This window comes from Neoarius graeffei, chromosome 24 (genome assembly GCF_027579695.1).
Source record: "Neoarius graeffei isolate fNeoGra1 chromosome 24, fNeoGra1.pri, whole genome shotgun sequence".
NCBI classification, from domain to species: Eukaryota; Metazoa; Chordata; class Actinopteri; order Siluriformes; family Ariidae; genus Neoarius; species Neoarius graeffei.
The window spans coordinates 56,203,592-56,217,290 of record NC_083592.1 but is presented as its reverse complement, the minus strand read 5'-3'; the positions used below and the strand labels follow the sequence as shown (position 1 = coordinate 56,217,290).

The 13,699-nt window shown below is 45.6% G+C and overlaps 1 protein-coding gene across 3 annotated transcripts in view; it reads right to left on the bottom strand.

Annotated features, from left to right (window-relative positions):
• Window positions 1-13,699, bottom strand: part of sema4c (sema domain, immunoglobulin domain (Ig), transmembrane domain (TM) and short cytoplasmic domain, (semaphorin) 4C) — a 118,608-nt gene that overhangs the window by 28,183 nt on the left and 76,726 nt on the right. For all 3 annotated transcript variants that reach the window (XM_060907501.1, XM_060907502.1, XM_060907500.1), the window contains one exon: window positions 1,372-1,526. In XM_060907501.1, the coding sequence (XP_060763484.1) occupies window positions 1,372-1,526 (155 nt within the window). The remainder of the gene's footprint in view (window positions 1-1,371; window positions 1,527-13,699) is intronic.

Here is a 13,699-nt window from a genome sequence, read left to right as displayed (position 1 = left end):
AAAGAAAAAGTTTTAAATGCAGAACAATCAAATAAAGTGACGCTTCTTTCACTGGCGTGGTGAAGTTCTCTGTAAGGAGACGTTTAATGGTTTCGGAAGGAGTCTCCTGCGTCAGCGCTGAGAAACATTTAGAGGTAAAGCTGGAACATCTTCAGCACAGAGGAGTTTAAAAAGAAGATGACAAGCCCCATTGAGGTCCGTGTAGGGGACTGAGGTCCGTGAGGGGGACTGGGGGGGACTGAGGTCCGTGTGGGGGACCGGGGGGGACCGAGGTCGGTGAGGGGGACCGAGGTCGGTGAGGGGGACCAAAGGGGACCGAGGTCGGTGAGGGGGACCAAAGGGGACCGAGGTCGGTGAGGGGGACCAAAGGGGACCGAGGGGGACTGAGGTCTGTGAGGGGGACGAGGGGGACCGAGGTCGGTGAGGGGGACGAGGGGGACCAAGGTCGGTGAGGGGGACGAGGGGGACCGAGGTCGGTGAGGGGGACCGAGGTCGGTGAGGGGGACTGAGGTCGGTGAGGGGGACGAGGGGGACCGAGGTCGGTGAGGGGGACCAAAGGGGACCGAGGTCGGTGAGGGGGACCGAGGTTGGTGAGGGGGACCGAGGTCGGTGAGGGGGACTGAGGTCGGTGAGGGGGACCGAGGTCGGTGAGGGGGACCGAGGTTGGTGAGGGGGACCGAGGTCGGTGAGGGGGACTGAGGTCGGTGAGGGAGACCGAGGTCGGTGAGGGGGACCGAGGTCGGTGAGGGGGACCGAGGTCGGTGAGGGGGACTGAGGTCGGTGAGGGGGACCGAGGTCGGTGAGGGGGACCGAGGTCGGTGAGGGGGACTGAGGTCGGTGAGGGAGACCGAGGTTGGTGAGGGGGACCGAGGTCGGTGAGGGGGACTGAGGTCGGTGAGGGGGACTGAGGTCGGTGAGGGAGACCGAGGTTGGTGAGGGGGACCGAGGTCGGTGAGGGGGACCGAGGTCGGTGAGGGGGACTGAGGTCGGTGAGGGAATGATTGCTTATAAAGCCAGCTGATAAGCAATGATTAAATGTAACATTAAATGAATAAAAAGTACAGCACGTCATTTTTTACTGTAACAAGTTATAAACAGTCAGTGTTGTTCTCGTTAATGTGTGTAAGAGGAATAAACCCCTCAGGGACGTGCTGTTATATGCAGCTTCAGGTGGTAACCGCTCCATTCCATCACTGATTATTTTCCCACAGCAGCATGACACGGAGTGTGTTATTCCTTACACACAGTAACGCACTCAGGAACCAGGTTTGGGAAATAAGTGTGAGAAGACAGATCATTCAGAGAAACATGATGGAGTGAGGGAGGGTAACAGAGGAGAAAACTGTGGAAGGGGGTGTGGTTTGTGTTTACCTGTGGGCGGAGCTGTCGTGTGATGTCATTGGGGTCGAGAGCAAAGAGCGTCTCTCTGGCGCCAACGTACAGGACGCGCTCGTGCTCAGATAGAGTCAACATGGTGTAGTTAAACACACCCACCGACCGGAAACGCGCCATGCTGTCTATCACTTCTGTGGGGGGGAGAGAGAGAGAAAAGGTACAGAAAGTGAGACAGAGTGAAAGAACAAGGGGAGAGAGACAGAAAAGATATAGAAAGTGAGACAGAGTGAAAGAATGAAACAAAAAGGAGAGAGGATACAAAAAATGAGAGTGAGAGAATGAGACAGAAAGGAGAGATAGACAAAGAGAAAGATAGAGAGATACAAAAAGTGAGACAGACAAACAGACAGAGATACAGCAAAGGACAAAAAGAGACAGAAGGAGAGAGAGAGAGAGAGAGAGAGAGAGAGAGAGAGAGAGATGGAGGAAGAGACCAGTTTAACAAGACAGTAACATTTAATTTTTCACATTTTAAAGATGTGATAAAACGTATTGTCTGTTATGAAGAAAATATCCGTATAAGACAGACAGACAGACAGACAGACAGACAGACATATTAGTTCATGATGCATAGCTTTGGCAATACTGCACGAGCAATAATGAATAATGTATAACATCTGAACTGAGAGCGAGCGAGTGATAAAGAAAGTGGAGGAGTAACCACCAAAAGGCAGCACAGTATTGTTTCATTATTCACAAAACTCGTGCTCGTGCCTGCGAGCGACGGCGAATTTAAAGCGGGGAAACTCGATCAGAGCGAGTGTCACACCACCAACACCAAAAACATCGTCTTCATTTTCACTGAGCAGCACACAGGAAACGAGTCCTCCACCGTGATTTATATCCTTCATACGAGACGAGGAGAGAAGGAGGACGGAGGGAGAGGTGGTGGGGAAAAAAAGGAGAAGATTAAGCTTCAGGAGAGAGAGAGAGAGAGAGAGAGAGAGAGAGAGAGAGAGAGATCAAGAGAAAGATAGAGTGAGATAAAAAAAGATTGAGAGATACAAACAAAGAAGAGATGAATAAACCATAAAAATTACAGAGACGATGAAGAGTAAGAGAGATAAATGAAAGAGGCCAAAAGGAGATACATGGACACGGAGTGAAAGAGAGAAAAAGATATGAGCAAGAGAGGGATAGACAGATTGACAGAGACAGATAGATGAAGGGATGAAGAAAAAAAATGACCCCAAAATGAATGAGGGATTAAAAAAAATACATCGATAACAAGAGACAAAAGACAGGAATGAAAGAGAAGAGACAAAAAAGATAAATGAGAAAGAACGAAGAGATGAAAGAGACTGAGATGGAGAGAGACGAGAAAAAGAGATGGAAGAAAGAGAAAGGTGGGAATAAGGGAAGGAGCAATAAAAGAGACCGGAAAGATGAAAGAGGAAGAGAGAGACAAACGAGAGACAGAGGGATAGGGAAATAAAATAGAGGAAGAGAATAAAAAAAGAAGGAGATGAGAGAGGGATACAGAAGTAAAAGAGAAGGAGAGAGAGAGATGAGAGAGGGATTCAGAAGGAGAGAGAGATGAGAGGGATACAGAAATAAAAAGAGAAGGAGAGGGAGATGAAAGAGGGATATAGAAGTAAAAACGGAGAGAGAGATGAGAGAGGGATTCAGAAGTAAAAGAGAAGGAGAGAGATGAGAGAGGGATATAGAAGTAAAATAGAAAGAAAGAGAGGGGATATAGAAATAAAAAAAGGAGAGAGATGAGAGAGGGATACAGAAATAGAGAGGGAGATGAAAGAGGGATATAGCAGTAAAAAAGAAGGAGAGAGAGGTGAAAGAGGGATTCAGGAGAGAGAATGAGAGAGAGATGAGAGAGGGATACAGAAATCAAAAAGAGTCAAAGATAGATGAGAGAGGGATAAAAATGAAAGACAAACGCAAAATAGAGACAGAGAGAGATGAGAGAGTTAGAGAAATAAAAGAGGGAAGAAGGGACGAGCAAGGGATAAAGAAATTAAAAAAGAAATATGTGAGAAAGAAAAGAAAGGAAATGGAAGAAAGACGTAGAATAGAGAACCCTTAGAGATGAGAGGAATAGAGAAATGAAAAAGATGGAAATCAGACACAGAAACACACACACACACACACACACACACACACACACACACACACACACACACACACACACACACAGGAACGAACACACACACACACACACACACACACACACAGGAAGACGGCGAGCTGGCCGGGATTGTGTCAGCGTGTCACATCACCAGAATCAAGGCACAGCAACCACAAGCGACCAGCAGAGGGCACCACACGGGCACGTGACACCAAACCACTTCAGAGGAGCCGATCAAAGGAAGTGATACGATAGGACAATGACAAACAGAGAGAGAGAGAGAGAGAGAGAGAGAGAGAGAGATGGGTCATTAGTGCAGTGAGGAACTTCAAACAGTGATGGAGGATGGAACAAAACGCCATCCGTCCTCTTCAGAGAGCCGAGGAAAAGGAAAAAAATGAGCTAAATATAGCTGAAGCAAGGCCGGAGACCAGATGTGGGCCAGCGGTGGGGTGCGGCGATGCAAGGACAGGACGATGGTTGCTGAATCTCGACAAAAGAAAGATGTCACTAAACTGTAGTGAGCAGCGAATAATGACAAAAAAAAAACCTAGCTTTGTGTAAACGGGATGCTAACAGGGCGTGGGAGAGTTCTGTTTGTCATTAGTCAGATTCGTGTTTCTGGGTCAAGTGTTTGTTTAAAGATAGAAAGGCATCTGGAGAGCTGTGTGTGTGTGTGTGTGTGTGTGTGTGTGTGTGTGTGTGTGTGAGATGGGTGGATACAAGACCAAAACGCAAGCTTTGTTACTTAACAAAAGAAAATCGCTCTCATAATTAGTTAGTGATCAATTAGCAAAAGCTAGCATTACGATACACAATGCTAACTTGAACGTAGCATGACGGAAATAATTAAGAGACAAAGCAAACAAAAAAACTTCCTCGAACACCATGAGGCGTTCTGAAAAGCATTTACAAAAATGACTAGGAAATTAACCTTAAAAAAAGAAGAGCTTTGAAAACGAGCGCTTAAACTATAAGCTAAAACAAACGTAACTAAGAACCCTAAAGGAAAAAAAACCCCTCAAAATATACAAAGGCTAACTAACGACTGTGGCTAATCATTTTGCTAGCGCATCTAGCTAGCAGGGGCAGCAAGGTGGTGTAGTGGTTAGCGCTGTCGCCTCACAGCAAGAAGGTCCTGGGTTCGAGCCCCGGGGCCGGCGAGGGCCTTTCTGTGTGGAGTTTGCATGTTCTCCCCGTGTCCGCGTGGGTTTCCTCCGGGTGCTCCGGTTTCCCCCACAGTCCAAAGACATGCAGGTTAGGTTAACTGGTGACTCTAAGGCTACATTTACATTAGACCGTATCTGTCTCGTTTTCTTCGCGGATGCACTATCCGTTTACATTAAACCGCTTGGAAACGCCGGGAAACAGGAATCCGCCAGCGTCCACGTATTCAATCCAGATCGTGTCAGCTCCGGTGCTGTGTAAACATTCAGAATACGCAGATACGCTGTGCTGAGCTCTAGCTGGCGTCTCATTGGACAACGTCACTGTGACATTCACCTTCCTGATTCGCTGGCGTTGGTCATGTGACGCGACTGCTGAAAAACGGCGCGGACTTCCGCCTTGTATCGCCTTTCATTAAAGAGTATAAAAGTATGAAAATACTGCAAATACTGATGCAAATACTGCCCATTGTGTAGTTATGATTGTCTTTAGGCTTGCCATCCTTCCACTTGCAAGTGGTAAGTGATATGCGCTGGGATCACACACACAGCGGCTCAGTCCCGAATCACTGCTTGTGCCCTTCACTCGCGCGCTCTGTGAGCTGTGCAGGGCCGGAGTGCGCACCCTCCAGAGGGCACTCGCTGTTCAGGGCGGAGTGATTTGGAGCGCAGGATGCCTGCGGAGCCGAGCGTATCCGTGTATTGGTGTTGCTGTGTGCACGCTAATCGTTTTAAAAACGTTAATCTGATGATCCGCTGATACAGTCTAATGTAAACATGGGCTAAATTGAGCGTAGGTGTGAATGTGAGTGTGAATGGTTGTCTGTGTCTATGTGTCAGCCCTGTGATGACCTGGCGACTTGTCCAGGGTGTACCCCGCCTTTCGCCCGTAGTCAGCTGGGATAGGCTCCAGCTCGCCTGCGACCCTGTAGAACAGGATAAAGCGGCTACAGATAATGAGATGAGATGAGCTCTAGCTAGCACGCTGTGGTTTAAGTCTTTGTGGAAATTAGAAAACAGTGCCACAAATCAACGTTTACCTCCGATGTGTGCGAAATTCACCAAGAAAACACTCCACATGACTAAAATTACACGTAGCATCAACCGCTAACCAGATCATTATGCGTTCCGCCATCTTGAGACTCACTGAGAAGAACGCTGAGAACTTTCAAGAGTGATGCATTCATGTGGATTCTTCTTGACTGGATTTGAGGATAAAACAATATTGTGACAAAAAAAAAGTTGAAAAGGAAGCGAAAAAAAAAAATTAGCAAAAGATAGCAGGCATTACTCAAACAAGACACTAACCCAAGATGACTTAGCACTGCTTTCAGCGTTAGCCACGTTCGCATTTCTGGGTCGAGTTTAATGAGAGCTTGGAGAGCTTAGTGAATCGGTTTTGGATCAGTTCATCATGTGTGTGTTCATTTTTCCTCTCTGATGTTCCTCCATGGATCTTAGCCTGAACAACACTATAAATACAAGAGAGTTCTGCTTATAGCTGCTAACCACACACACACACACACACACACACACACACTGCTATTAAAGGCCTATTTTAGGCTTTTTGAAGGAGGAAGAAAAAAGGGACTGGAAGAGAGACAGAGAGAACGCGTGCACATGTATAGTAATTACGAAGGGAGAGGACAAGGTTAACACACACACACACACACACACACACACACACACACACACTCTCTCTCTAAATGCCACATTCAATATAAAAAAGATCATGAATAGGCAAAGTTTTAACAGAGAGAGAGAGAGAGAGAGAGAGAGAGAGGGCGAAGTTTCAAAACAAACAGAGCGTGAGAGTAGGGTTACACAGGAAGTGATGTAATTGCTGTAGATTAGCAAAAAGGAGTGGTGGGATATGAGAGGACGGAAAGGTCAGACGATAGAGAGAGAGAGAGAGAGAGAGAGAGAGAGAGAGAGAGCAAGAAAGTGGGCTCATGTGACTAAACACAGGAAACATTCACAGTGTATAAACACAACAATCAGGGAGAAAAAGAAAAACAGGACTATAGCGGTAGATTAAAGGACAGATAAGTAGAGTGAGAGATGGACGGAAAGGGAGGGAGAGGAAAAAGACTGCATTGGTGCAAAACAGCGTAGAGAGGACGAGAAGGTTTTGAGAACCCCGAGTGTATGGAGGTGTCGGGATGGAGGAGCTCCGAGAGGTAATATGTTTGAGTAATGTGAGATCATATTGCAGTATGGATAAAAACACCTGGCTGAGTTTCATCTATACTGAAGGTGCTCTCAGGTCTTCGCCAGGAAGACCAAAAAAAAAAAAATCACGATAAGAGGATGGAATAAAGTTATCATCATCTTTCATGTTCAAAACAGTGCTGGCAAGCAATATTGCGAAGATGGAAGGACAAATCATTTCTCACAGAGTACCCTCAAAAAGACCTCCAGAAATTCTGGCCAAGTTTCTGCACCACAGGGAACGTTTGATAACCACCACATCGATGTTCATGATGAGGTCAGGGTGACTACACGACCTGGCAAAACACACCTGATAGAACGTATATGAAAACACTGGCACTATGAAATAACACTGCACACTTTCGCCGTCTTCTCAACTGCCTTCATGAGGGGCCTTCACCCAGAAAGCTTTTCTTAACTTTTTTCCCCCAATAGGCCAGCTTCTCGTCTTCACTGTCTTTTTGAGGTAACAGTTTGAGGTAAAAGCCAGGGAAACCATGGCCTAATGGTTAGAGAAGCAGCTTTGGGACCAAAAGGTCACCAGTTTGATCCCCTGGACAAGGAAATGGCTGAAGTGCCCTTGAGCAAGGCACCCCCCCCCCCCCCAGGGTATGCTGTACATCGCTCTGGATAATGTAAAGCAGGTGTTCAGGTGGTACTGTCACCTCACAGCAAGAAGGTTCTGGGTTGGAACCTCACGGCTGATGGGTTTCCCTCACTATCCAAACATATGCAGTTAGGTTAACTGGCTACTCTAACTTGCCCATAGGTGTGAATGGTTGGGTGGGAGCTGCTCTATATCCTCAATGTTCACCCTGGGTAGTTCTCCTGAGCTAGCTAACCAATCTGCAGTAAACAATCAACTACATCTGACGTACAAGAAGAAGAGATGAGGGCAAAGAGAAAAAAAGAATTATCATAGAAAGGGGACAAGGACTGATCCATTGGGAACACCTTAAGTTACAGGAAAAGGGGGCCAAGAATCAGTCACTGGGGGAAGACTGTGAACTAAAGTAGGCGAGGACAAGAATGGATCCTTTGGGGACACTATGGGCTACAGGGGGCGGCACGGTGGTGTAGTGGTTAGCGCTGTCGCCTCACAGCAAGAAGGTCCTGGGTTCGAGCCCCGGGGCCGGCGAGGGCCTTTCTGTGTGGAGTTTGCATGTTCTCCCCGTGTCCGCGTGGGTTTCCTCCGGGTGCTCCGGTTTCCCCCACAGTCCAAAGACATGCAGGTTAGGTTAACTGGTGACTCTAAATTGAGCGTAGGTGTGAATGTGAGTGTGAATGGTTGTCTGTGTCTATGTGTCAGCCCTGTGATGACCTGGCGACTTGTCCAGGGTGTACCCCGCCTTTCACCCGTAGTCAGCTGGGATAGGCTCCAGCTTGCCTGCGACCCTGTAGAAGGATAAAGCGGCTAGAGATAATGAGATGAGATGGGCTACAGGAGCAACTCGCCAAGAACCAAATCACCTGGGGGACACCTGTAGGGCTGGAACAATGCATTGACATAATCGATTACATGTCTATTTGTGTGGAATGAATCAATGCCTAAGACTCTATACGTTCGTCCCCAATTATGGTGGCTCCCTAAGTTCATGCATAGCGGTTGTGCTGCTGTGATGGGCCATTTCAGTCTCCCAAAACAAGCAAAGCACTATTTTATGAGGTCGCTAGTTAAATATTTCCCCACACTCTGGACAAATGGGTTCAGGCTTTTTGGGATAAAGTCTCGTTTTCAGCATGCCTGGGAGCGGGAGCCACCATAATTGAGGATGACCATATCCAATGTGACGCATCGATGCATTCCACACAAATAGATGTGTTTACGAAATGAATTACATTTGTTTGTCATTCCAGCCCTAAGTAGAAGCACGCCAAGAATGGATCCTTGGGAGACAAATTAAGCTACAGTCAGGGCTCTACAGTGCGTGCATTTGTGAGCGAATTTTTCGGCATGCGAACGACGAAAAAAAAAAACCGCGCATTCGTGCGAGGGCTTCTTGCGGCCGACAATTTAGGAAAGCACTGAGCACAGACGCGACGAGTTTAACATTCTAAAATGTATCAAACGTTAAACTGCAAAGTATGTAAATCCAGCGCTGGATAGCCTACCTAATATAGTGTAACGAGTAACGGCCTGTATTGTTGTAAGTGTGTGTTCTGCCTGCGCCTTGCTCCCTGTCTGTAGTTGCGTGCATTGCCTCTGTCTTGCACTGCGGTGGTTCCCATGGTAGCCGGGGGGAGTGAAAAAGTTAAATTTTTTTTGCCGTTCTGCCACATCTTTCTGTGATTGCCCCTCTTTCCCACGGTTGTATGTTGTGGGTGTGGCATTAGGTGGGAAAAGTGCTTTTTAGGGATTCATCAGATCATTCAACTGAGAGATAACCGAGAGCTGGTTCGGACCGAGCTGAGAAATATATTCGCTATGCAGAGAATAACGGCGTTTTTTAAAAGCAATGATGGTGGAAACAAGAATAAAAGAACGGACGAGGAAGAAAGTGTAGTGAAGAAAGCTAGAACGACGGGAGAAGGTGCGGGAAAATGATATAATGAGATGGAAAGCACACACCCCAGTGCAAACATTTAGATGGGAACATACAACACAGCAGAAAAACAAATATACAGCATATACAAAATGGTGCATGTCACAACACAGCAGAAAAACAAAGAATATATATACACAACTGGGCGTGTTGAGTTGCAGATGTTAATTGCACATTAGTTATAGAAACTCAGTTCAGCTACAAAACTCAGGATATTGCACTGTATTTGGTATTGCATTGTATTGGGTATGGATGTAAAAGTGTAGAAATATAAATATAAAATATACAAAAGCTATAAAAACTAAAACGTTGCTCTGTGAGGTTGCACGGTAATAAGTATTGCACTGTATCAGGTAAGTGTGAGAATATTGTCCTTTTAGGTCCTTGTTGGTGCATTGTTGCACCTGCCAGAAGTGGCATCAGTCAGTGCGTGTAATTAGCCTTTTTCACATTACGTCACTTGCAGAAGAACCTCACATCCGTTTTCAGCCTTTTGAATGGAAGAAGAGGCGGCATGCTAATCTGCTGGCTAACAAGTAGCAACCATAGAAAGTCAGTAAACTTCCTTTCCAAAACAAGGCAGATAGGTGACTGGAATAGTCGCTAACAATACGTAATGATAAACAACAATGCGCAATATTATTATCAGTCTTATCTGTGAATGACACAGTTGTGTTAACATATGTTGCTGCCGTATACCTCTTCTTCCATTCAAAAGGCTGAAAGCAGATATGAGTTCCCCTGCAAGTGACGTAATGTGAAAAAGGCTAATTGTTCAAGGTGGTTATGGCCTGTGGGAAAAAACTGTTTTTGAGTCTGTTGGTCCTTGCTTTGATGCACCTGTAACGCCTGCCTGAGGGCAGCAAGTCGAAGAACTCAGAGCCAGGGTGGGAGCTGTCCTTGATGATGTTGTTAGCTCTGCTGAGCTCTGCTCTCTGTTTAGCTACTGTTTGTTCATTCATTCAGTTGTTCGTTATTCATTTTATTCATTCGTTCATTCATTCATTCTCAATTGAATTTTGCGTTTTATGTGTTGGCGTGTCTAAGGTTTGCGCTGCAATAAACCTCTAAAATGAAAACCTACTTGTGCTTGTGCCCCCATTTTTTTCCCTGTGCTCCTAAAATTTTTAACTTAGGAGCACGTGTGCTCCTGAAAAAAAAGTTGGTGTACAGCCCTGGCTACAGTAAAAGGGGGCTAAGAATGGATCCATGTGGGACACCTTGAGCTAGAGTAAAATGGGACCAAGAATTGATTTCTGGGGGATACCTTGAGGTAAAGTATAAGGTGGCTGAAGATTGATGCCTGTGTAACATTTTAAAGCGACAGTAGGAAGGGCCAGAACAGATCCTCGGGAGATACCCTGAGCTACAATCGAACAGATCAAGAACTGACCCCGGGGACACCTTGAGCTAAAATAGAATGGGGCCAAGAATGTAATGCTGGGGGAACCTTACAGCTGAGCAGCCAAGAGCAGAACCTTGAGGGGTGACTTGACCTACAGGAGAAAGCGGTCGAGAATGGATCCTTGGGGGACACCTAGAGGTTCAGTAAAAAAGGGGTCAAGAGCAGGTGCTTATGAATGACTAGAGCTGCAGTCGAAGGGAGGCAAGAGTGGATGCTTCGGGGACATCTTGAGCTACAGTAGAAGGGGACAAGAATTATTCCTTGATGGAATCCTTGGTCTATAGTAGAAGGGATTGAAGACCGATCACTTGGTGGACACCTTCAGTGGGCCTAGAATGGATTCTCGGGAGGCACCTTGAACTACAACCAAAGGAGCTGAGAACTGAGTTGGTGGAAATAAGAAATACAGCAGAAAGGCACCGAGGACAGACTGCTTGGGGACACCTTATATTAGAATGGAGCAAAGAGCACATCCTTGGGGGATTCCTTGAGTGTCGCAGTGGCAGATGTATGCTAGATAGATAGACAGATAGATAGAAAGCAGACAACTCATCAAATAACAAAAGGGACTAAAACAAGACAGTGGTATATAAAGGCTGAAAAATGGAAAGAAACAGAAAAATGATGTGGGCCAGAGGGAGGTGTCTCACAGCACGTCTGTCTCTCAGCATGTTCCGCAAGTGACCTTTTCATAAAAGTGCTGTGGATTCTTTAATGCTGACAACCTTTACACTCTCAAGGGGGCACCATTCTCACACACACACACACACACACACACACACACACACACACACACACACACACACACACACACGAACTTCAGAACACAGTGCTGGATAGAGAGAGAGAAAAAGAGAGATGTGCAGATGTCATACACATGTGCGCACACACACACACACACACACACACACACACACACACTCCACAGAGTACCGAGACAGTCATTACAGTAATTGGAGGGTAGAGAGATGGAATACGCTGTCGCTCTGTCTCGCTCTCTTGCTTTGCCGTCCTCAGCACGTTTCGATTTGTGTACTTATACCATCTCTTGGAACTCGTCTTTCATTTTCCGTCAGACTTGCACTTTCTCTCTCTCTCTCCCCATGTTTTTTGTCTCTCTGCCTCTCCTGGGATGGCGTGGCACTGAACTTGGACTCCATTTTAAAGACTGCAGTTTCCCTCGTGATCAGCAGAGTTAATAAGCAGAGAGACCGGTAGCTCTTCTCCACTGACACAGAGCTGGTGTTGCATCAAGAAACTAGCAAACCTTAAAAGGGTTTTTCACACTAGAGGCGACTCTCGTCTCCTTTTCATTTTTCAGTTCGGGCCTAAGGGCATGAAAAAGGCTGGATAGGGCTTGCAGGCTCAACTTGACTCGAGCACATGCTTAGCCATCTTTTTAACTTTTAAAAAGTTTAAGGTGAAAAACTTAATTTGGCAACCCGAGTACAGCGTCGGCCATCGTTTCCAGGTCACGATACATCTCGCTGACTTTCGTTAATAAACTTCGTGGACACAGAAGGAGAAAATGAGGCAATTATTTCCAAGATAGTTATTAAACCATGATCAACCATCATCAGCGTAACTTGTCAAGCTAGCATGGCGTCATTTCTGTCCAGCTGCTCTGCAGATCTGCTCTCAAAGCCAGGACGCTAACCAGCTACTAACTGATTTGTAGCACATTTCTAAAAGGTCTCTTTAGAAATATATTCCTTTGCCTCAAAAACGTGGTCATCATTTATAGTCCGATGTTTTTTCTTTTTTCTACGTAGCACATGGACAAGTTTTCACTGTGCTTTGCATTAATGTCACTACGATATCAGTGTAACGAGGTGCAAATGAGAAGCGAAGCGAGAAATGAAGCTCGTCGAGGTGAGGAATGATGGGTCTTAGGATGCTTCTTGAACATTTTCCAGGTTTTTCCCCCCATATAGGTTAAGGCTACGTCTTTTTTTAATAAAAACATTTCTCCATACACACCATTATTTTGTCCGTTTTCCAAATGTTCTAAACACTGAAACACTTTAGCATTTGTTGTTACACCATTTCCAGTCAACTCGGTTTTGATTGCAAGCGCGTGAACAGCTGTCATTTTATGAGGTAACAAGCTAAAGTTAGCAGCCAGTTGAAAGGATGTTGGGTCCGTCTCAGAAACTGGTCTCATTTGGGACAAAATTTTCTAATTTTGCTTTTTTTTTTTTTTTGCATTTACTTAACACTCGATGTTTCTTTTGTCGTGTTTAATAAGAATAAAGATAGCATCTTGCTTTATCTGGCCTCCACTGTGGAACATTTTTTTTTTATTACAATTCAAATGCTTTTGTAAAATTGATTTCCATATAAAATAACTCCATCATGAAGAATTAAAGCCCCTCCTTCACAGATGAGTGAAAATATTGAATAAATTTCCTCTTTTTGATTGCTTGGGTTAAAAATGCCAAGTTATGATGACTGAATTGATTATTCACTTAAATATGAATAATATGATACAGTTTGGGTATTTGATATGGCGAAATAGGACACGATGGAAAAATCAAGAACACGCCGGAAAGATGAGAATAACGGCGGTGGTAAAAGAACAGCGACTGTACCGGCTGAAGGTCGCGCGGGTCTCTGCTGCGGCGCGTGAGCAACGGGACATCACTACCGCACCGGACGGCGCATGAGGCGGGGGCGGGGCAAAATGACTGGCCGTAGATTCTATCAAAAGTTCGATCTAAATTGACCAAAAATACGCAAACACTACGAAATATGAAAGTAAGATGAAAAAGAAATATTCTATTGCCTTATAGTGCAAGACTAAAACAAAATAAAACTGTCAAAACTCACCTTTTCAGCGATAACGTCCGAACAGATCACCCGCGTAACAGAAAGACCGCAAATGGAAGCACGATCA